The following is a 25,093-nucleotide window of genomic DNA, read 5'->3' on the forward strand; positions in this document are numbered from 1 at the left end:
CCTGGAGGTTAGTAACCTGCCTCAGCCTTTTGGCCATTTGATTGACGAAGTTACAAGTTGTGGTCATATTCCTTTGTTTCCTTCTTTAACTCCCAAACGTTAGTACCTGCACGTTTCTATTTTAGTAGTTAAATTGACAGTAAAAGAAACTTACTGACTTAGTCCTGTCAAACGCTTGATTTAGGATTTTTTTTTTTTGAAACAGAGCAAAATCAAATAAACAATTTTGTTGCCATTCATCATCTGAAGTTCTCCATGTATATTTATTTTTGTAAGTTAATCTCTTTGGCATATTTCATTTTTAGGAAGTTGTCATACGTGAGTGTATTTTTCTCCAACTTAAGTCTCTTTTAAAAAAATCCTTTGTGTATTTTCACAAAAGCTATCTCATATATTTAGCCTATGCTACATTGATCCCTTGCCAGGAAAACTATATTATGAAAAGGTACCACTACCTCACAGCTCTCAAATACAGCTACATTCGCCCCAGCTCTGGAAGCAAAAATGTCATTTCTAGGGAAAGGCTAAGGCTTACTGCTCTAAAGCAAAAGGCTCATGATACCTTTGGAAACTGAGCAACAGTCTTCCCACAGCCCCTTTATTCTTAGTTTCCTTAGTCTTATCTTTTCCTTAGGCTTAGTGATCTGCTTCTAAAGAGAATACTAACCTTGGTGATTTGACACTTTTCGCTTCTCATCAGTAACTGTAATCAGTTCAGTTCAGTCACTCAGTTGTGTCTGACTTTTTGTGACCCCATGGACTGCAGCGCTCCAGGCTTCCCTGTCCATCACAACTCCCGGAGCTTGCTCAAACTCATATCCATTGAGTTGGTGTTGGACCATCTGACCATCTCATCCTTTGTCCTCCCCTTCTCCTCCTGCCTTCAGTCTTTCCCAGCATTAGGGTCTTTTCCAGTGAATCAGTTCTTTGCATCAGCTGGCCAAGGTGTTGGAGCTTCAGCTTTAGCATCAGTCCTTCCATTGAATATTCAGGACTGATTTCCTTGAAGATTGACTGGTTTGATCCCCTTGCAGTCCAAGGGACTCTCAAGAGTCTGCTCCAACACCATAGTTCAAAAGCATCAATTCTTCAGCGCTCAGCTTTCTTTATGGTCCAACTCTCACATCCATATGTGACTACTGGAAAAACCATAACTTTGACTAGAAGGACATTTGTTGGCAAAGTAATGTCTCTGCTTTTTAAATAGCTGTCTAGGTTGGTCATAGCTTTTCTTCCAAAGAGCTGCAGTCACCATCTGCAGTGATTTTGGCGCCCAAGAAAATAGAGTCTTTCACTGTTTTTTGTTGATTTCTCATCTATTTGCCATGAAGTATGGGACTGGATGCCATGATCTTAGTTTTTTGCATGCTGAATTTTAAGCCAACTTTTTCACTTTTCTCTTTCACTTTCATTAAGAGACTCTTTAGTTCTTCTTTGCTTTCTACCATAAGGGTGGTGTCATCTGCATATCTGTGGTTATTGGTATTTTCCCTACAATCTGGATTCCAGCTTGTGCTTCATCCAGCCTGTGCTTCAACTATTAACTGTAATAGTTTAGGCTTATGCTTGGGTTCTCAGAGCAAAACGATATTTTGCTGGTGTCCTGAAGCCATTTCAGACTTTTAGAAAGCTAGAGTTCAAGTTTGCCATAGTCATGGGTTTTCTGAAAAGTTCCAGATTGGTCAGATAACTGAAATTTCCAGGTGATACCCGATCTTCAACATAACTTCAGGACAGCAGTTTGTAAAATGAAAGGGGATATTTATGTTTTTGAATTTTAGAGAAATCTAGTGGTTTGTGACTTACATTGGGTATCTGTTCATACATAGATGTTTGGCATATAGTTAGGATCTACCATTTGGTTAGCTAGTCCCAAATGTGTGATGCCAGAATTGTGGTTTTCCACCATAAGCAGGATGGGCAAATTGTACCTGGTACTCAGGGTTCCTGGGGACCCAGGTGGCAGGAAGTGTTCTGTAGTGTTTCCTCATGGTGACAGCTCACCAGGGCTCAGGAAACCCCAACTGAAGGGAGCCACATGTTCTCCAGAGTAGTCTTAAAGAGGAGACCGAAACAGAAACTTCTCATCAGGGGAGGATGACCTTATGGCAAGAAGTACCAGTCAGCAAGCAGGTCCTAATCACTCAACCAGGTGATGAGGGGTGAGCATTTGTATCAGGGTGTAAACAAAGAGTTCACACTCAGAGTTGACTTGACACAGTAAGCTGACCCACTAAAGCACATTTCTGAAGTCTAGCCTGTGAGTTGTTTTATTGCTGCTTTGATTTTAATGGATAAATTTTCTCCTTGAAATTACTTCATCAAGAAAGTACGTGAAAGACTTAGTGGCTGTTAATATTGCCATACTTGAGCCACGTACGCTATGTACTGTGTGTTCCATTTATTTGTATAGTGGTCACAGAGGATAGAATAGTGGACAATTTTAGCTTAGTGACATTTTGAGGGACTGTTGCCTTTTATTTATGCATTTCTGCTACTCAATGATTAATGATAATAGTAGTTCTCTAAGGGTGTGTGTGTGTTTCTGTAAGTCCACCCTCTTGGTGGAAAGATGTTTCTTATAGTGACAAGACAGAGAGAAACCACTCAATGCTAAATTTCCTTTATGATTTTGATATCCTTTAGGATGACCAATATTTAAAAATATAATTTGAAGCTATACTTTGCTGCTCAATTTGTAGTATCTAATTCCAAAAAAGTTATCCTAGAAAGACACAGTATCCAATTTCAAGATCTACTCTTTCTTTAATATAAATTTAGAAAATATTTGAGAAGTGCACCCTATATACCAGATACTGGGATGAGTTCAAAGATGGAGTGGATAACAGGGAGGACCTTCCTTCTTTGAGCTGGTAGCCTAGTAGGAGAAAATAGACCTTAAACAAGTGTGTATTATGTAAGTCTGTCATTGAGCAAAAGGAGGAAGCTATAAGTAAGTATAAGAGGTAGACATAATCTAATCTGAGTGCAGTGAAGTTTCCTCTGGGGAAATGACATTTAAGCTGGGACTTAAGATGACTTTAAAATTAAGGAAGGAACTGAGGTTGTGTGCTGATATGTGTATGGTGGGGGTTGTGTTGGGGAAGAAATGGAGAGCTTTCTGGGCAATAGCACTGCTTTTCACAGATTAGGAGTTGAAAAGTAGGGTGTCCCAGGACTGTAGTTTAAAATATTTAAAATACAAAAACCTTTGAGTTTTCAAACTTGTTCGATTTTATTTATACAATTCAATTTTGGGAATTATGGTAGGACAATAGTTTGATTACATGAAAACATTGGTTAATAACCGTTCTTAAACTCATGCTCCTGTGTAGATCAAGCTGCTTATATAAAGCGCACCTCAGAAGGACAGCCACTACGGTTTAACTCACTAGGATGTTAGTATGCTTTAGTAACAGTTGCTATAGAGTCAAGGATTTTGAACACCTTTTTTTTTTGCTGTGAAAGATATCTTTCTTGATAGTGGTGTTTGCTTTTTTGGAATTTAAAATGTAGTTTGTTTATTGATTCTCTATCATTTCAAGTTGGCTTCTTCAAATTGTCTTGCAAGTGTAGTTAATTGTAAATTTGTTCCACTTGGTAATTTAACTTTTTTCCTACTCAATTGTCTACATGTATTTATAATCACAGATAATGGGAAAAGAACATTACTGGCATTGATTTCTTACCTTTAAAATGCTCCTATATACCAGGGGATACCCCTTTCTTTTGTGTGTCAAAATGTGCTTCCATAATTATCAGTAGAGTGGTTGAAACTTATGAGATTAGATATTGAAAGAAAATATAAATTATAAATAATTGAATGCTTTGTTGACATCAACAAATTAATTGTAATAATTAATTGACTAACTGCAATTGCTCACCATTCCAGAAGTCTCACAAACTGTCTCAAAGCATATTTGCATAGTACATTAATGACCTTTGAGGATATTGTTTGGTTGTGTATTTTTTAGGTAACACATGCCTAATTTTAAAGATACTTATGATCCCTCATTTTCAAAACCTGAAATTTTGGTAGTGATCCTACTGGGCTCTCGACAATCCATCCTAAATGGTCTCTAATTTCTGGTCTTACTTTTGAAAGGAACAGTAGATTTCTTTTTCCCTAATGCTTAACTTTGTTGATTTAGCCTGAGCCTTGGGATATAGTTGGGAAGTTTTTTCTAACCTCACTCCTTTGCCTTCAGGAAAGGGGTCAGAACTCCTTAAGAGAAAACATTGCAATGGCCATGTAGGGTTAGGTAAATATGCCATGCAAGAATAAACCAAAATTATGTCAACAAAGGGGATGAATCTATCCTAACACCAAATTAGTTGTTGAAGACTTTCTAGTAGTAACATTCTGAATTTCTTTTTTTTATTAGGGAGCTAAAACAGTTCTGTTTAATGTAGTCTAAGGAAACATTTTTTCTTACATAATTACAGCTGCTATTTGATCCTTACAAAGAAATAAAATGTATGTGATTTACAGTACAAAGTGTTTTCATATAATATCTCTAGGGGTTATATCATTAGAGAAATGTTCAGTTAGGGTAAAGCTGGTATTAAAATATCAACTATTGAGTAAGAAAATAAATAAATGCTTTTTCTTTATTGCATAGTTTATTTTGACCTGGGTAATGGGTGTTATGTATAAAAAGAGTAATTGTTCATCCAGTGAACCTCTGTGAACTCTTGTAACTGTTTTATGCAAAGTTCTTCTGTAAGTGTGCATCTTAGGTTTTTGATGGTATTTTACTTAGAGAGAGAGAGAGAGAGAGTATGTGTGTGTGTGTGTGTGTGTGTGTGTGTGTGTTCAGTCACTTAGTTGAGTTTAACTCTTTGCGACCCCATGGATTGTAGCCCACCAGGCTCCTCTGCCATTGAATTTTGCAGGCAAGAATACTGGAGTGGGTTGCCATTTCCTTCTCCAGGGGATCTTCCCAACCCAGAGATCAAACCTGCATTTCTTGCATTGACAGGAGGATTCTTTACTACTGTGCCACTATTTTACTTACAGAGTAATATGTAATCTTTATTCTAACCCTTTGCTTTCTGTAACCTTCTGCATGATGCTTACATTATTTGAAGGTGTGTTGCAAGCCTTTCACATGAATTCCTGAAGTATTCTGTTTTCAAATCTTAGTTTAACTGCTTGAATATGTTGCTAAGGCCCCTCTGTGCACATGACTGGCTTATGTTAAATGCTTGGAGGAGCATTGCTTTGTGCTTCTAGAGGGATTACATTCCCATAACTAATTATCAATAAGCATTTCATGCTTTAATGTTTCTTTAATGGTCAGAGGCTTTCAGGTGACAGAGGTGAACATTAGTAGGGCAAGCCAGCCGGCTATGCAGTGAGACTCAACACTCTTTCATAGAACTTTAATTTATTTTAGCATTTGATGTTACATCAAGGTTGTGATCTGACAGCCTCCCATGCTGGCATCTTGATTTTAAAAACCAGTGCATCATTACACAGGGATCTATGAAGGAGCATGATTCATTAACCGCGTGTAATTCTAAATTTCCAGTGAGAAGTTGAGGCAAGGCTTGGCAATGCAAGCTTGTAAGTAATTTTAGATTCTCCATGTCACATTTTTGAAATGAAGAGATTAAACAAGATGATTGCTACATTTCCTTCTAATTATTTGTCTGATTTTTCTTGGCATTACAGTGGTTAATATGCTAGTCAATCAGATGAACAAACATTCATGTATGCATTTTACAACAGTCTATTTATATCTATCTATCTACATCTGTTTTTGTGTGTGACAGAAACTGTGTAGGATACAGAAGGAATATTAAGATGATTGTCTGTTTTTAATAACTCTTAATACATTTGACCAAATAAATATGCCACCGACTGTTAAATTAAAAAAATAATGTATGTTGGTTTCTTCTTCTTTGATCATTTTCTGGTTGTCGATTTTCTTCCTCACTTTTGATGAGGCTCATGTGTGGAAGGGTTTTCCACATATTGAAACTTACATTCCAACATGAGTATATGATCACTGCTGGTGCCATTAACCACAACTTTATAGAAATACTTATAATCATTGACTGGGCCAGTGACGTAGTTCTGTTTTACTCCATTTGTAATTGTGGCCAGATTGGAAAACCCATCACTTGATCTGATGTGAAGAGCCAAATTTACTTCATGCTGTTGGTATCCAAATTTCCTCATGTTGTGGAATGCTCTTGTGAAACTTACACAACGGCTTATGACTCTTATGTCTATGCCTTTCTATGTCTCTTCAATATGAAAAGAAGCAAATAGGCTGCTTCAGGAAGCTGTGTTTTGAAATTGCCTTGTGATTTTTGGTGTGGTCCACTGATAGTGATATTTAGGAACCTGCACAGGAAATTTGAGGCCAGTTTCTCCTTGGCAATGCAGACCTTATTTACTCTGTCACTGAGCTTCTTGAGAAAAATGGCTATCATACATATTTACAGCCTAAGTTTTAAAACTTGGCTTTCAGTGTATCTCTTTGGATGTCTTCAAATGCACTTAAGGACACAAAAACAGAACGGTTCTCTTCTAAATGATAGCACTGTGTTGTTCAGGAGATGTCATGAAAGATTCTTCCAGCAAACCTTTACTTTTCTTTCTCTTTTTTACTGAGAATTTCTATTTGAAACATCCCAAGCTAAGATTATAACCAGATTGCCATTTGCATGCATAATGTTGCTCAACCTGAAAACCTTGAATCAGTATCTGGCTGTGTCCCACTGCTTCCCCATCAGTGTCTGTTCTGTACTGTCTGGGATGGAGGTGCTGGTAAAGTGGAAAAGAGTCAACAGTCCTAGAGTTTTTGTTTAGTTAATGTTTTTTTTTTTTTTTTTTTTTGTTAATGCTAATTCTGGGTGTACTCAGATTACACTTTGCAGGGAGACCTGGTTTGGCTTTGTCATTAGATAACCTAGAGACCAATGGGTTTGCAAATTTGGAGCATAAATTTTGCAGAAGCTATCCATCAGACTTTGTGTTCACCTCTTCCACCTCTCAAATATGACTCCATTAATGTCATGCTCAGATCAGATCAGATCAGATCAGTTGCTCAGTCGTGTCCGACTCTTTGCGACCCCATGAATCGCAGCACGCCAGGCCTCCCTGTCCATCACCAACTCCCGGAGTTCACTCAGACTCACGTCCATCGAGTCAGTGATGCCATCCAGCCATCTCATCCTCTGTTGTCCCCTTCTCCTCTTGCCCCCAATCCCTCCCGGCATCAGAGTCTTTTCCAATGAGTCAACTCTTCGCATGAGGTGGCCAAAGTACTGGAGTTTCAGCTTCAGCATCATTCCTTCCAAAGAACACCCAGGGCTGATCTCCTCTAGAATGGACTAGTTGGATCTCCTTGCAGTCCAAGGGACTCTCAAGAGTCTTCTCCAACACCACAGTTCAAAAGCATCAATTCTTCAGCGCTCAGCCTTCTTCACAGTCCAACTCTCACATTCATACATGACCACAGGAAAAACCATAGCCTTGACCAGACGGACCTTTGTTGGCAAAGTAATGTCTCTGCTTTTGCATATGCTATCTAGGTTGGTCATAACTTTTCTTCCAAGGAGTAAGCGTCTTTTAATTTCATGGCTGCAGTCACCATCTGCAGTGATTTTGGAGCCCAGAAAAATAAAGTCTGACACTGTTTCCACTGTTTCCCCATCTATTTCCCATGAAGTGATGGCACCAGATGCCATGATCTTCGTTTTCTGAATGTTGAGCTTTAAGCCAACTTTTTCACTCTCTATTTTCACTTTCATCAAGAGGCTTTTGAGTTCTTCTTCACTTTCTGCCATAAGGGTGGTGTCATCTGCATATCTAAGGTTATTGATATTTCTCCCGGTAATCTTGATTCCAGCTTGTGTTTCTTCCAGTCCAGTGTTTCTCATGATGTACTCTGCATAGAAGTTAAATAAGCAGGGTGACAATATACAGCCTTGATGTACTCCTTTTCCTATTTGGAACCAGTCTGTTGTTCCATGTCCAATTCTAACTGTTGCTTCCTGACCTGCATACAAATTTCTCAAGAGGCAGATCCAGGTGGTCTGGTATGCCTATCTCTTTCAGAATTTTCCACAGTTGATTGTGATCCACACAGTCAAAGGCTTTGACATAGTCAATAAAGCAGAAATAGATGTTTTTCTGGAACTCTCTTGCTTTTTCAATGATCCAGCGGATGTTGGCAATTTGATCTCTGGTTCCTCTGCCTTTCCTAAAACCAGCTTGAACATCAGGAAGTTCATGGTTCACATATTGCTGAAGCCTGGCTTGGAGAATTTTGAGTATTACTTTACTAGCATGTGAGATGAGTGCAATTGTGCAGTAGTTTGAGCATTCTTTGGCATTGCCTTTCTTTGGGATTGGCATGAAAACTGACCTTTTCCAGTCCTGTGGCTACTGCTGAGTTTTCCACATTTGCTGGCATATTGAGTGCAGCACTTTCACAGCATCATCTTTCAGGATTTGGAATAGCTCCACTAGAATTCTATCACCTCCACTAGCTTTGTTCATAGTGATGCTTTCTAAGGCCCACTTGACTTCGCATTCCAGGAAGTCTGGCTCTAGGAGAGTGATCACACCATCATGATTATCTGGGTCGTGAAGATCTTTTTTGTACAGTTCTTCTGTGTATTCTTGCCACCTCTTCTTAATATCTTCTGCTTCTGTTAGGTCTATACCATTTCTGTCCTTTATTGAGCCTATCTTTGCATGAAATGTTCCTTTGGTATCTCTGATTTTCTTGAAGAGATCTCTAGTCTTTCCTATTTTGTTGTGTTCCTCTATTTCTTTGCATTGATTGCTGAAGAAGGCTTTCTTCTCTCTCCTTGCTATTCTTTGGAACTCTGCATTCAGATGCTTATATCTTTCCTTTGCTCCTTTGCTTTTTGCTTCTCTTCTTTTCACAGCTATTTGTAAGGCCTCCCCAGACAGCCATTTTGCTTTTTTGCACTTCTTTTCCATGGGGTGGTCTTGATCCCTGTCTCCTGTACAATGTCACGAACCTTATTCCATAGTTCATCAGGCACTCTATCTATCAGACCTAGGCCCTTAAATCTATTTCTCACTTCCACTGTATAATCATAAGGGATTTGATTTAGGTCATACCTGAATGGTCTAGTGGTTTTCCCTACTTTCTTCAATTTAAGTCTGAATTTGGCAATAAGGAGTTCATGGTCTGAGCCACAGTCAGCTCCTGGTCTTGTTTTTGCTGACTGTATAGAGCTCTCCATCTTTGGCTGCAAAGAATATAATCAATCTGATTTCGGTGTTGACCAAATGTCATGCTAGACATCTCAAATCTTCTCAGAAGTTATAATACAACAGTTCTATCCCTTAACCTCATGTAAGTGTTATCTTTTCCCCATGCTGATTGGAATAATGAGGCACAAAAGGCTTTTCCATGTGTCCTAGGTCTGTAGATGCTCAAAAAACAATTACTTTGATGCTGGCCACTAAGCTTTGGTTCTTTTTGGGGGGATCGGAGGGAATGTTTCCCCCTCTTGTTTTTTGTTTTTTTTTTTTTTTGCTGTGCCTCGTGCTTTGTGGGATCTTAGTTCCCTGAGCAGGGATTGACCCTAGGCTTTCTGTAGTGAAAGTGCTGAGTCCTAACCCCTGGACAGAAGGGAAGTCCTCTAAGCCTTGATTCATAATGGAATACCTGAATTGCTTATCAGGAGTGAGCTCTAAACTAGTAACAGCTTTCTGAGTATTGTAAAAAATTCTGTTTAATTCTTTACGATGCTCATTTAGAATTGGAGAAACTTAAGAATTAGGTTTATAAGGGAAATTGAAGATGAGAAATATAACAAAAGAGTTGGACATGACTGAGCGACTGATCTGATCGGATCTGATCTGATAGTGTTTAAGAGTGTATCTTCCTTTTACTAATTCTCGTTCATTACCAGAAATATAATTTTTATTTCTGCAGTACATTGCCTTAATATTCATTACTAATTAATGCCTTGGAGACTTACCCCACAAATTCAGGGCCCCTCTGCTCTCTGCTTTCCATGTGTAAGTTCATGCTTTGTTGTTGCATGGTAATGACTATCACACTAGAGTTAGCCACATATCCCATTTATTTCATGAAGGAAAGGTAATTGCCAAATTAATACAAAAAATTGTGTTGACAACTTTGTAACGGGGGAATACTAAAAACTTCATAAGACTGGGTGTATTTTAAAGTTTAAATTTGTTATATTTATTTAATTACAGAAAGAAATCCTGTTTTTTATAGAAACTTGGAAACTCAGAAATGTAAAGAAGAAAACTAAAATCACCTTTAATCCTCTTATACAGAGATTACACTCTTCTGATTTATTTCTTATGATTTTCTAAAGTATGTGTGTTCAATGATTTACAAATACATATGCTAATTTAAAAACCTACCTTAAAAATTAAATTGACATCACAGTATCCTCCATTTTAAAACCCAATAGTTTGTCAGCATTAATGTATTATGATGGTTTTTACTTTAAAAACAATCAATGTGATTAATGTGTTTGTACTAAATCTTCTTAGGATAGGTAATTTGAACAGCTTTAAGACTTTTAATACAAATTACCAAAATGCTTTATCAAAGTCTGAATCAATTTTTATTATTAATTTATAATAATTCTTATTTTACTTAAACTATACTCAAATTTACTTTATAAAAGTGAACCAAATATTTTCCTTTTGAATAGGAGAAATACTATTTTGTCATTGTTTTTTGTTTCTTAATAGGATAAACATTTTTGTGAAATGCTTTTTTAAATTTAGAAATGAATTTTATTGGATTGGAAGGATGAACTATTAGTAAGTTTGTCTAGATGTAACAAAAATTTTTAAATTATGTGATATCGTAGTGACCTCTGTAAAGCTTCATATTTTGAGGGAAGTTTTGTCTGTGTGGAAAGGGGAGAAAGAATTTGTTTGGGTATTAAGTAAAGTTGAGTGATTTGGCCATCACAATTGCACAAAATTTCAAAAATTTCTCATTGAATTTGAACATCTAACTAGTTGGTACTTGAAATGTAGATTTTAATACATTGTATTTTTAAGAATGGGGTAATCAGTGCCTTAAAGATTTAAAGACTATTATTTTCAATGTAGAAATTGTGAAAACATGTCAATTTGTTATCATATAAGGTAAAATTAGCTATTTTGTTTTTAAAAAGCTCATCTGTGGAATATAAAAGAATACAGCTCTGTACAGCAATCCCAAGTAGTGTTGACACTAATATCTAATATTTGTATTACCTCTTTGCCTTTTTCTGTTCAGGACATCCAGGCGGAAATTGATGCCCACAATGACATATTTAAAAGCATTGATGGAAACAGGCAGAAGATGGTAAAAGCTTTGGGAAATTCTGAAGAGGCAACTATGCTTCAGCATCGACTGGATGATATGAACCAAAGATGGAATGACTTGAAAGCAAAATCTGCCAGCATCAGGTCAGTGATGTCAGTGTCAAAAATAACAGGGGGGCAGGATTTTCATGATTTTTGCATATCAGGAAGAGAACAAGAGGCCTTACCAGTGTCCAATGCCTTTGTCAGCTGTTCCTGTTTACAAATTTGCATATCACATTTTAAACTTAATAATGCTAATAATGTTACCAGTACCTGCTAATTGTTGACAGTTTACCTTGACCAAGTACTGTGTTAGAATCTTTACAAATATTGCTTGATTTAGTATTCAAAAAAATCATTGTAAGTGCATAGTAAAGTCTTTTCTTACATGAGGTATCTGAGGCTTACTGAATATAAAGTACTTGAAAAGTTTTTGAGCTAACTAGTTTCATACCAATGGCAACCCACTCCAGTACTCTTGCCTGGAAAATCCCATGGACGGAGGAGCCTGGTGGGCTGCAGTCTGAGGGGTCGCTGAGAGTCGGACATGACTGAGCGACTTCGGAGAAGGAAATGGCAACCCACTCCAGTGTTCTTGCCTGGAGAATCCCAGGGACAGCGGATCCTGGTGGGCTGCCGTCTGTGGGGTTGCACAGAGTCGGACACGACTGAAGCGACTTAGCAGTAGCAGCAGTTTCATATCAGGATTTGAATCTAGATCTTTTTGACTTTTGGCAATGAATGTGTTTTGCTTCATTGTGCTATTTGTATGTCCAATTTGAAGGTGTACTTTTAGGAATTACATGTCACTTATGGATACTAAAATGAAAACTGATGACATGTCTCCATTTGGAGAAAGGGGAGATCTGGGTTCGATCCCTGGGTTGGGAAGATCCCCTGGAGAAGGGAAAGGCTACCCACTCCAGTATTCTGGCCTGGAAAATTCCTTGGACTGTATAGTCCATGGGGTCACACAGATTCCAAGAAGACTGAGTGACTTTCACTTTCACTTTCAAAATTAAATAAGGATGAATTTGACAACCAGAACGTTGACTAAGAAAGGACCTTGAAAAATGACCTTTGTGACAACTATTAATATTATTGGGAGTTAAGAACATTTAAGAATTATATTTACTGAATGGTGGATAATACCTAACTAGATATGAGTTTAGCAGAAAGTGACTGAGAATATGTTATTGAGCAAAGGTACAAAAGATGAATGTTGGTATAAAGACCTGGATCTTGCACCTGGGTTGGTTTCTTAAATTTTAAAGTTCAGAAACAGTATGATGTCTTGAAAAACGTACAACCTTCAGCCAAATGATCTTGAATTTGACTTTACTATTTACTTACTGATCTTGGGCAAGTCACTTAGTCTCTCTGAGCCTTGGCTTTCTCATTTAAATATCAAAATATAAATATTTAGCCCACATGATTACTGTGAAGATTGAATGTGGTAATCTGATAGTTCCTTAATCTATATTAAGTTTTGTAGCATCTGGTTTTATTTTTTCTTACATAAAGGGGCTCAGGGAATCTGCTTCAACTGGTTTCTACATTTCATAGACTACTTTGTATAGAGCAGAAATCTTTCAGTGGCTATCATGAATGAAATTTTTTTTAATTAAAATTTTCTTTCCCGAAAGGTTTTTTATTCTTCAAGACTCATGAAGGGAAATTTGTACTTCTTTTTACACTTAAAGAGGAGGTAATGTACCATGATTGTGGAAGCCTCTGTGTAAAGATCCTGTTGGACTTTACCCACCCATTGCTCTTTTCCAGTAAGAGAGGAAAATTACAGAGTGTTATACACTGAGAGAATATACGTATGCTTGCTAAAAAATAAATTTTCAACTAGCCAGATCCCATTGGTTTTCCCTTTTCTGTTCTCCATAAATATAAATAAATAAAAAGATTTAAAGCGTTAAACACAGTGAAAAATGTTCACTGAGGTTGTAGAAAAACCAACACGTCTAACAAACTGAAAGGCACAGGGATGGCTCTGGTCAAGATTGTGCATGTGGTGCTGAAATTTTGAGAGTTTGGAGGATGAGTTCTTCAGAAAGGAGAATTCAGTGAAGACAAAAAAACCTTCTTTTGACTCTTCATGGCCTTTATTGACTAAGCCTGTCAAGTCACATTTTTTTTTTTTTCTAACCTGGAAAGGAAGAATTCATAAATTATCGTTGGAATATTATCTAATAAGTGATGTTATTTTTAGAAGACTGGAGAATAAGCTTTTGTCAGTGGACTTCTGCATCAAGACAGATCATACATTCCAGTAAAATGTGTTATTAATGTGATAATGAATTAAAATAATTTTCAGCCTCATTACCCATCTCTGGAGATTCAAGCATTTAATGAGAACTTACTTCTAAGTTTGAGGCATTGCCAATCATAATTAAGTTATGGCCCATACTCATAGAGGTTTCACAGTTCTATTCAGGATAAGGGGGGTCCAAAGGAGGAGGTGGTTACTTTCGTTTCAGATGATTATCAAAGGCTTCAAAAAAGAGGTGATGGTTAAGCTGAGCCTTGAAAGATGTATAGCTTTCCCCAGACGGACTGGTTGAAGACTAGAAAAAGACATCTAAACAGGAGGCTGGAAATAACACTGAGTTTTCACCGAACAGTTAAGAAGTTCAATCTGGAGTGAGAATAGAATCTGCTGATGATGTAGAGAGGAAAGATTGTGATTAGAGAAAAGGGTGAAGGGAGAGGTAAGACAGAATCTTGGAACACCTGTGTGTAGTGTGCTCCATTCCACTGGTTATAAAATTTGAAAAATAAGCTTTGGAAAGATCCCTCCCACACAGCTATGAAGGATGCATTATTAAGTAAGCAAAGTTCTAAAGACAAGGAGAGCTGCTAAGAGACCTTGTCAGAAAAATACAAGAGTGAAATTGCTGGATCCTATGGTAGTTCTATTTTTAATTTTTTTAAGTATTGATATACTGTTCCCATAGTGGCTATACCTATTTACATGCCCACCAACAGTGGATAAGGATCCCTTCTTCTCCATGTCCTCAGCAGTACTTGTTATTTATTTGTTTTTTAGTATGGCCTTTCTGACAGGTGTGAAGTGATATCTCATTGTGATTTGCATTTGCATTTTCCTGATGATTAGTGATGTGGAATATATTTCATGTGCCTGTTGGACATCTGTATGTCTTCTTTGGAAAAAAGTGCCTATTCAGCTTCTCTGCCCATTTTAAAATTGGACTGTTTTTATACTGAATTATATGAGTTCTTTATCTTTTTTAGATATTAACACTTTATGGGACATTTTAGCAAATATCTTCTCCCATTTTGTTGATGGATTCCTTCTCTGTGCAAAAACTTTTTAGTTTGATGAGATCCCAGCCATTCAATTTTGCTTTTGTTGCCTTTGCCTAAAGAGACAAATCACCCAAAAAAAATATTGCTAAGACCAACAAAGAATATACTGAATAGATGTTTTCTTCTAGAAGTTTTATGGTTTCAGGTCTTACCTGTAAATCTTTAATCCATTTTGAGTTTATTTTTAGATACAGTGTGAGAAAGTGGTCTAGTTTCATTTTTCCTGGGTAGTGTCCAGTTTTCCCAACACTACTTATTGAAGAGACTGTCTTTTCCCCACTGTATAGTCTTGCCTCTTTTGTTGTAGATTAATTGACCTTCTGTGCATGGGCTTATTTCTGGCTATTCTGTTCCATTGATATATGTTTCTGTTCTTGTGACAGTGCCATACTATTTTGATTACAGTCACTTTAGTTATAGAGCCAAAGAAAGTGAAATCACCACTTCAAAAAGATATATGCACTCCATTGTTCATAGGAGCATTTTTTACAATAGCCATGATATAGGAAACAGCCTACATGTTCATCAACTGTTAAATACATAAAGAAGATTATATATATATATATATGTATACATATATATATATATATATATATATGTATGGGCTTCCCATGGACGGAGGAGCCTGGTAGGCTGCAGTCCATGGGGTCGCTAAGAGTCGGACACGACTGAGCGACTTCACTTTCACTTTTCACTTTCATGCATTGGAGAAGGAAATGGCAACCCACTCCAGTGTTCTTGCCTGGAGAATCCCAGGGACGGGGGAGCCTGGTAGGCTACTGTCTATGGGGTCACACAGAGTCTGACACGACTGAAGTGACTTAGCATAGCATAGCATAGCATGGGCTTCCCTGGTATCTCAGATGGTAAAGCCTCTTCCTACAATGTGGGAGACCTGGGTTCTATCCCTGGGTCGGGAAGATCCCCTGGAGAAGGAAATGGCAACCCACTCCAGTATTCATGCCTGGAAAATCCCATGGACAGAGGAGCCTGGTGGGCTACAGTCTGTGGTGTCGCAAAGAGTCGGACACGACTGAGTGACTTCACTTCACTTCACTTCATACACATACAAAAGAATATTTTTATAAATATTCATCTAATTGTATATGTGTGTATGTGCTCAGTTGCTCAGTTGTTTCTGACTCTTTGCAGCCCTGTAAAGAGTAGCTAAAGGACTGTAGCCCATCAGGCTCCTTTATCTATGGAATTTTCCATAGATAAACACCCCATACTAGCATGGGGTGTTGTGTCATTTCCTACTCCAGGGGATCTTCCCAACCCAGGATCAAACCCATGTCTCTTGCTTCTCCTGCATTATGAGGCAGATTGACCAGTAGCGCTATCTGGGAAGGTCCATCTGTGTTGTCAAGTGGCAAAATTTCATTCTTTTTTAGGGCTGAGTAATATTTCACTGTGTGTGTGTGTGTGTGTGTGTGTGTGTGTGCGCGCGCGCGCATGTGCGCATGCACACACTAAGTCACTTCAGTCATGCCCAACTCTTTGCAACCCTATGGACTGTAGCCTGCCAAGCTCCTCTGTCCATGGGGACTCTCCAGGCAAGAATATTGGAGGGAGTTATCATGCCCTCCTCCAGGGGATCTTCCCAACCCAGAAATTGAACCTATGTCTCCTGTGGCTCCTGCATTGCAGGTGGATTCTTTACTGCTGAGTCACTATACACACACATATTGTGGAATATACATGTATATGAGCTGACATATATAACATATATATATATAGCTTCCCTTGTACCTCAGTTGGTAAAGAATCTGCCTGCCGTGCAGGAAACCTAAGTTTGATCCCTGGGTTGGGAAGATCCCCTGGAGAAGGAAATGGCAACCTACTCCAGTATGCTTGCCTGGAGAATGCCATGGACAGAGGAGCCTAGAAGGCTATAGTCCGTGGGGTCGCAAGAGTCGGACATGACTTAGCAACTAAACCACCACCACCATATATATATATGCATATACATATATATATACATATATATATATAACCTGAAGGATATTATGCTAATTTAAATAAGACAAAGACATATACTGACAAATACAGTATGTTTTCACTTACATGTGGAATCTAAAAAATTAAACAATTGGATAGATATAACAAAATAGAAACAGACTCACTACTGAGAACAAACTGGTGATCATCAGAGGGAAGTGGGGATAAAGAGAATTAAGATAGTAAAGATAGTAAAGAGAATTAAGGTATAAAATAGATAAGTTTCAAGGATATAATGTACAAAACAGGAAATATAGTATTTTATCATGACTATGGCATGTAATCAATGAAAATATTGAATCATTATGTTGTACATCTGACACTAATATGTCAATTATATCTCAATTAAAAAAAGATAAAATGGTTCATTATTCTTAGTAATGGGCTCTCATATAGGAAGCACACCTCAGAGAGAAGTACAGGATGCGTTAATACTCTGGAGCTAGACCACCTAGATTTAAACACCGGTTTTGTCTTTGGCAGCTGTGACACTGTGGAGGAGGTTATAACCCAATATGTATTTCCTCCATGTGCAAAATAGGGATATGAAGAATAACTTCATTATAGAGTCATCATGAATAATTGATTTAATTAAATTAGCCTTTATAAAGTGCCTAAAACACGTGGTAAGCACTGAATAATTGTTAACTATTCCCTGGGTGGCTCAGATAGTAAAGACTCTGCCTGCAATTCAGGACACCCAGGTTTGAGCCCTGGGTCTGGAAGACCCCCTGGAGAAGGGAATGGCTACCTACTCCAGTATTTGTGCCTGGAAAATCCCATGATCAGAGGAGCCTGGCAGGCTACAGTCTATGGGGTTGCAAAGAGTTGGACATGACTGAGTGATTAACACTTTCGCTTACTTTTTTTCATTATTATTATTCTCATTGATTACCAACCATTATGTTTGAAACTAATTAGTCCAAAAGACATAGAAATGCTCCCTACCCCATCTTTTTTCTCGGTCACTAATATTAGGAATTTTGGAGAACCAACATCCTTCTTTCCTGGCTGCAAGAAAAAGTAAACAGAAGTAAGAACAAGTGAGAACAGCAGTGTCATGTTAATTATGGACAGAAGCCAGGCTATAAGAGGTAGCTTAGTGTGAGAGCTAAATGAAACTGTTAACTGAACTCCAGAAGCAGGCAGAATCACCAACAGTTACTGGACAGTATGGTCTCCCATGTGGGAAACCCTACATGGAAGGATAGAAAAGAACTCAGTCTCTACAGGTTTGTTCTCAAAAGGGAAGATTGGGCTGATCTAAGTATATCTGTATTCCCCAAATCTACAAATCAGATTTCTCACTCTCCCTCTACAGGGATGGAGAAGTGGCCAGGAGTGTGCTTAGTTGGTGAGAAAATCCCTTCCCAAAGAGTTGGGGTGGGCAAGTGTTCTCATTAACAAAAGTATAGAGTAATCTACAACCGCCACCACCCCCCAACCTCCCAACCAGCTGCCTGCTTCAGTCCTTACTGAAAATAATGCGTGCTGAGTGTGCTGTGAATTTCTGTTTCTGTGTTCTTGATTCTCATTTCTTTTAAAGTATCATCTACCCTTGCACTGGCCTCTACTGGGAACAAATTCTCCTCTATTTTTAATATTTCTGTAAACTTTTTTATCACTTTTCTCCAAAGCTTAGTGTTGTCCCCTTAATTCCCTGATTTACTTAAAACACTCTAATAGAGTTCAGTTTTCCCATTTTCCCCACCTGGCAGTCAGCAAGAAGAATCTAATATATAACTACTACTGTGGACAGCAATAAGTTAGAATTCCAGTCATAAACTCTCAATATGGTGCCAGCAGACACTGGCTGAACAAGAGCCCTGCTGCCCAGGGCTAAGAAAGAAGGTTGGAGCCTCACTGGTTTCTTAAGCATTGATTTTGCACCTCTCGACAACTTGTCCTTAGAAATCAATACATCCATTATTCTACCCTCTCACTGTCTTAGTCCTGCTTCCTCCTGATCTGGAGGGCACTCTTCTACTTCACTCATTGATTTGAGCATCTGACTTCCTTTTTATTCTCCATCCTTTCTTCAACTGTCATCCTTGGTGTTGATATCTCTCTTGATAACTTGCTATATTTTGACTTCTCAGTTTCTTTTTACTTTATCTGTAAATGCTTTTATTCCCATTTTGTTTCTAAGCCCCATAGATCTGGCTATGTCTGGGACTCAGTTAACACCCCATGTTATCTTGGCATCCCTGGGATGATCAATCTTAAGAGAGCAAGGGCAAATTGTTTTCAAAACACATATTTTATTTTATTACATCCCATCAGGCCATGAGCATCTGAGTGCCATTGATTTTACCATGTTAGTTGGAGAAGAGCCCTCTGTTGTAGCAAATCAACACACAGAAAACACTTGCATTCCTATACACTAATAATGAGAAAACAGAGAAATTAAGGAAACAATTCCATTCACCATTGCAACGGAAAGAATAAAATACTTAGGAATATATCTACCTAAAGAAACTAAAGACCTATATATAGAAAACTATAAAACACTGGTGAAAGAAATCAAAGAGGACACTAACAGATGGAGAAATATACCATGTTCATGGATTGGAAGAATCAATATAGTGAAAATGAGTATACTACCCAAAGCAATCTATAGATTCAATGCAATCCCTATCAAGCTACCAACAGCATTCTTCACAGAGCTAGAACAAATAATTTCACAATTTGTATGGAAATACAAAAAACCTCGAATAGCCAAAGTGATCTTGAGAAAGAAGAATGGAACTGGAGGAATCAACCTACCTGACTTCAGGCTCTACTACAAAGCCACAGTTTTCAAGACAGTATGGTACTGGCACAAAGACAGAAATATAGATCAATGGAAAAAAATAGAAAGCCCAGAGATAAATCCACGCACATATGGACACCTTATCTTTGACAAAGGAGGCAAGAATATACAATGGATTAAAGACAATCTCTTTAACAAGTGGTGCTGGGAAATCTGGTCAACCACTTGTAAAAGAATGAAACTAGAACACTTTCTAACACCATACACAAAAATAAACTCAAAATGGATTAAAGATCTAAACATAAGACCAGAAACTATAAAACTCCTAGAGGAGAACATAGGCAAAACACTCTCTGACATACATCACAGCAGGATCCTCTATGACCCACCTCCCAGAATATTGGAAATAAAAGCAAAAATAAACAAATGGGACCTAATTAACCTTAAAAGCTTCTGCACATCAAAGGAAACTATTAGCAAGGTGAAAAGACAGCCTTCAGAATGGGAGAAGATAATAGCAAATGAAGCAACTGACAAACAACTAATCTCGAGAATATACAAGCAACTCCTACAGCTCAACTCCAGAAAAATAAATGACCCAATCAAAAAATGGGCCAAAGAACTAAATAGACATTTCTCCAAAGAAGACATACAGATGGCTAACAAACACATGAAAAGATGCTCAACATCACTCATTATCAGAGAAATGCAAATCAAAACCACTATGAAGTACCATTTCACGCTAGTCAGAATGGCTGTGATCCAAAAGTCTACAAGTAATAAATGCTGGAGAGGGTGTGGAGAAAAGGGAACCCTCTTCCACTGTTGGTGGGAATGCAAACTAGTACAGCCACTATGGAGAACAGTGTGGAGATTCCTTAAAAAACTGGAAATAGAACTGCCTTATGATCCAGCAATCCCACTGCTGGGCATACACACTGAGGAAACCAGAAGGGAAAGAGACACGTGTACCCCAATGTTCATCGCAGCACTGTTTATAATAGCCAGGACATGGAAGCAACCTAGATGTCCGTCAGCAGATGAATGGATAAGCAAGCTGTGGTACATATACACAATGGCGTATTACTCAGCCATTAAAAAGAATACATTTGAATCAGTTCTAATGAGGTGGATGAAACTGGAGCCTATTATACAGAGTGAAGTAAGCCAGAAAGAAAAACACCGATACAGTATACTAATGCATATATATGGAATTTAGAAAGATGGTAACAATAACCCTGTGTACGAGACAGCAAAAGAGACACTGATGTATAGAACAGTCTTATGGACTCTGAGAGAGAGGGAGAGGGTGGGAAGATTTGGGAGAATGGCATTGAAACATGTAAAATATCATGTATGAAACGAGTTGCCAGTCCAGGTTCGATACACGATACTGGATGCTTGGGGCTGGTGCACTGGGACGACCCAGAGGGATGGAATGGGGAGGGAGGAGGAAGGAGGGTTCAGGATGGGGAACACATGTATACCTGTGGTGGATTCATTTTGATATTTGGCAAAACTAATACTATTATGTAAAGTTTAAAAATAAAATTAAAAAAAGAACATCATCAGTAAAACAACTGTCTTTCACATGAAAGTTATGGATTTTATGAAGAGGACCTTCCTCCATTAGCTTCTTATATACCAGGACCATCTTACCATATACTGTCCTCCAACTTTATCATTTTATTCTGTATATATAATGAATCTACAATACTTCAACTAGATTGTTTAAAATTGCACATCCACTAATATTTTCAACTGTGGAATTCCTAGCTTTCTTTTTATTTTTCCTTCTTCTTCCCCAACTTGTCCATCTTTCTCCTTATCTTTAGTTGCTAAAAATTTTCCTCTTTTCAGACTTCATCAACCCCTTCTGCTGAGCTTGGATTTCATTATAAGCCATTTCAGTAACGTCAGGACTTTGAAATTCCTGTCCTCCTTGAACTTGTGTCTGCTTTTCCAGCCTCTGCTGCTCTGTTGACTACACCTTCCCTATCCCCTGATCTAAATCCTGGACTCCCTAGTGTTGCAATGGAAAGTGAAAAACGGTAAAATTTCTTCAACTATAATTTGACAGTTTTTACTTAGAATTAGTATTGTGATTCTGAATGATTTTCTATCATATTCACCACTATCTCTAACTTTTGAAGATTTTGATTCCTCTTTAACTCCCAAAACCTCTCCAAATCTCCTTCATGACATGCAGCCTTGCTTTATTCTTTTCTGAAAATAAGGCTATCAGATAGATGTCCTTTCTGTACATTCTTTTTTCAAATTGTGCTGTAATTGTGCTGAAGTCAATATTGTCGTGGCAGAAAGTATTTGCTGCAATTTATCATTTTTAGAAAAGAGAACATCTGTCAAAGATCATAATGACAGTCAATATTTTTGAGCATTCCACATGCCTATAAGAAATGCTTGATATTACCTCCTTTGACCACAATGTGATCATTAGAACTATGGAATTATATGTGGCTCAACGCCTTGGGTTAATATCTTAAATATTATTTTCAAGAGTTTGCAGATAACTTCGACTGCACCTTTAAAATAGTGACATCTAATTTGCCAACTATTCTTCTGCAATCAAAAAACGATGCTTACAAGTATATATTCCACTTAGATGGATATAAAGATAGCTAGTAACTTGAAACTTGAGCTAGAAGATAGGTGGCTAAGAACTTTGACAGTGTATTCAATATTTTACCTCCTGGAAAAAATGTGAATTGGAAATTACTAGTAAATTCAGTAATGTGAATGCCACGGCTTAAACTTTTATTTTACATTTGTGTCATTTAGAATTATGTTAATTAAATGCTCACTTATCAGCTTAATGATGTTTAATATGGATCCTTATTAACATATGGTTTCAAAGGCCAGTGAAATTGTCAAATCTAATGAAAACAGAGTTCAAAGATAAAATTCTATCTTCCCTTCCCTTTATGAGCCTCCTAAAGATTCAGAGCACCTTTTTAAAAGCCCTTAGAGAAGATTAACCTTTAACATCATCATTACATCTGATGTTACCACACTTTTACAATGTCATCGACACCGCTTTTAACTTAAGCAAGTTGATTTTGCTAGCCATGTTGTAAAACTACTAAAATTTTCTTCTCTCAAATCTCACAGAAGAAGATTCTGCAGCTTTCTTTATTTTTCCCTCTGGCTGAGTGCTGCTCTGTAAAACTTTCTGCAGTGATGGACATGTTCTCTATAGTAGCCATCAGCCGTATGTGGAAAGTTGAGCAGTTGAAATGTGGCAAGTGCAACTGGTGAACCGAATTCCCCATTGTACTGATTTTAGTTACCTTAAGATTAGTACTTATTTGACTCCTTGACAGCATTGAGTCTTAATTGTGGCATAGGAATTTTTTTTCTTTTCTTTCTTTCTTTTTTTAGTGCCAGCATGCAGGATCTTTAGTTGCAGGATGAGAACTCTTAGTTGCAGCATATGGGATCTAGTTCCCTGATCAGGAATCAAGCCTGGGCCCCCTGTGCTGGGAGCTCAGAGTCTTAGCCACTGGATCACCAAGGAAGTCCCCCCTGAAGCTTTAAACTGAAATTGTCACATGTTGCTGGTGGCTATAATGTTGGAAGCACAGCTTTGGTGTTCTTTTCAGAACAGTCTGAATTCTGAGAACTCCACTTTTTTCTTGTAGTCAGTCTTAATTTCTTTTCTGGGAGCAGGAATATCTCATATTTAATGTTACTGGTGATTTTTGCACTAATGAAGGTTTTTTTTTTTTTCATTATAACTCAACTTATAATCTATGGGTTTTACCATGAAATAAAAGTTTCTGTGTAGTAAGAATGCCAAAGTGGATATTTAATTCTGTGCATTCCCTGGTGACCAGTGGTAAAGAATCCACCTGCCAGTGCAGGAGACATGAGATACATGGGTTTGATTCCTGGTTCAGAAGGTCCCTTGAAGTAGGAAATAACAACCCACTCCAGTATTCTTGCCGGGAGAATCCATGGACAGAGGAGCCTGGTGGGCTATAGTCCATGGGTCGCAAAGAGTCAGACACAACTGAGCAAGTGAGCACAAACACAAGCATGATTCCTTCCTTACACAATAAGGGATGGTATATCTTTACTCCTCTTAATTTGAATCATCAAATTCTTTGGCAGACCTACTACTTTCCAAATGTGTCTTTCCTTGTCTACATATATATCTGGGCAGTTTCTATCTGCCCTCTTGAGTGTTCTCCATGATGAAAGCAAGATAGTATAAAGGGCTTAGAATTAAGTATGAATATTCCAAATTCTCACCACGGCTTCTTGAGCAAATTTCTTTATTCTGTGAGCTGTAGTTGCCGCAGAGAGTTCTTAGGAGGTTTCCTATCTCAGGGTATATTTGGTTTACTTCTGTTTCTCCTAACTTGACCCTGCTGCTAAGTCACTTCAGTCGTGTCCGACTCTATGCGACCCCAAAGACGGCAGCCCACCAGGCTCCCCCATCCCTGGGATTCTCCAGGCAAGAACAAGGAGTGGGTTGCCATTTCCTCCTCCAACTTGACCCTAGAACTTTATATTTCTGAAACAGGGTAGCGCTTGATATCAGAGCAAGTGCTCCATGCTGCTGCTGCTGCTTCTAAGTCACTTCAGTCGTGTCCGACTCTGTGCGACCCCATAGATGGCAGCCCACCAGGCTCCACCATCCCTGGGATTCTCCAGGCAAGAACACTGGAGTAGGTTGCCATTTCCTTCTCCAATGCATGAAAGTGAAAAGTGAAAGTGAATTCGTTCAGTCGTGTCCGACTCTTAGCGACCCCATGGACTGCAGCCTACTAGGCCCCTCCGTCCATGGGCTTTTCCAGGCAAGAGTACTGAAATGGGTTGCCATTGCCTTCTCCGAAGTGCTCCATAGATGTTTGCTTTTATTGGGAAAAAAAATGGAAAACTGTATTTTTTTAAATAGATGTCCCTCTTATACTGTTTACTCTTATTTTTTTTTTCCTTTTTTTGCATCTGTATGTTGGGAAAAGGAATAAATACTTCTTTGAGAAACATAATAAGTAGTTTTTTGGGTTTAGAATTAAGGGTTTAGAATGTATATTAATACATAGTTTTATCCATAGTTCTTTTTCTACTATATTTAAATGATGAGGTGCTTTTTGGAGAAGGCAATGGCACCCCACTGCAGTACTCTTGCCTGGAAAATCCCATGGACAGAGGAGCCTGGTAGGCTGCAGTCCATGGGGTCGCTAAGAGTCAGACACGACTGAGCGACTTCACTTTCACTTTTCACTTTCATGTATTGGAGAAGGAAATGGCAACCCACTCCAGTGTTCTTGCCTGGAGAATCCCAGGGACGGGGAAGCCTGGTGGGCTGCCGTCTATGGGGTCGCACAGAGTCGGATACGACTGAAGCGACTTAGCAGCAGCAGCAGAGGTGCTTTTTAATGATTATTTACCTTCTAAAATGTTTTCATGTTATAGTTTTAAAAATAACTGATCACTTAAAATTGTTTACAAAGTTGTAAAATAAGTGATTCAATCTAAAAGAAGTAACTTTTGTAAAGCATTTTATGTAGTAGACATCACTCTGAGTTAATAGCAAAATGAAAGTATCTATTGCTTTGCACATGTTAGGTACCCAAAGAATGAACTGAAGCAGGTGAGGGTATAATAAGTCTATTATCCAAAATGTGAGTGCC

The 25,093-nt window shown here is 38.1% G+C and overlaps 1 protein-coding gene across 10 annotated transcripts in view; it reads left to right on the forward strand.

Moving 5' to 3' along the window:
* The window catches only part of UTRN (utrophin), a 565,993-nt gene that overhangs the window by 376,199 nt on the left and 164,701 nt on the right, over positions 1-25,093 (forward strand). For all 10 annotated transcript variants that reach the window (XM_055535865.1, XM_055535867.1, XM_055535866.1 and 7 more), the window contains one exon: positions 11,271-11,443. In XM_055535865.1, the coding sequence (XP_055391840.1) occupies positions 11,271-11,443 (173 nt within the window). The remainder of the gene's footprint in view (positions 1-11,270; positions 11,444-25,093) is intronic.

This window comes from Bubalus kerabau, chromosome 9 (genome assembly GCF_029407905.1).
Source record: "Bubalus kerabau isolate K-KA32 ecotype Philippines breed swamp buffalo chromosome 9, PCC_UOA_SB_1v2, whole genome shotgun sequence".
Classification (NCBI taxonomy): Eukaryota; Metazoa; Chordata; class Mammalia; order Artiodactyla; family Bovidae; genus Bubalus; species Bubalus kerabau.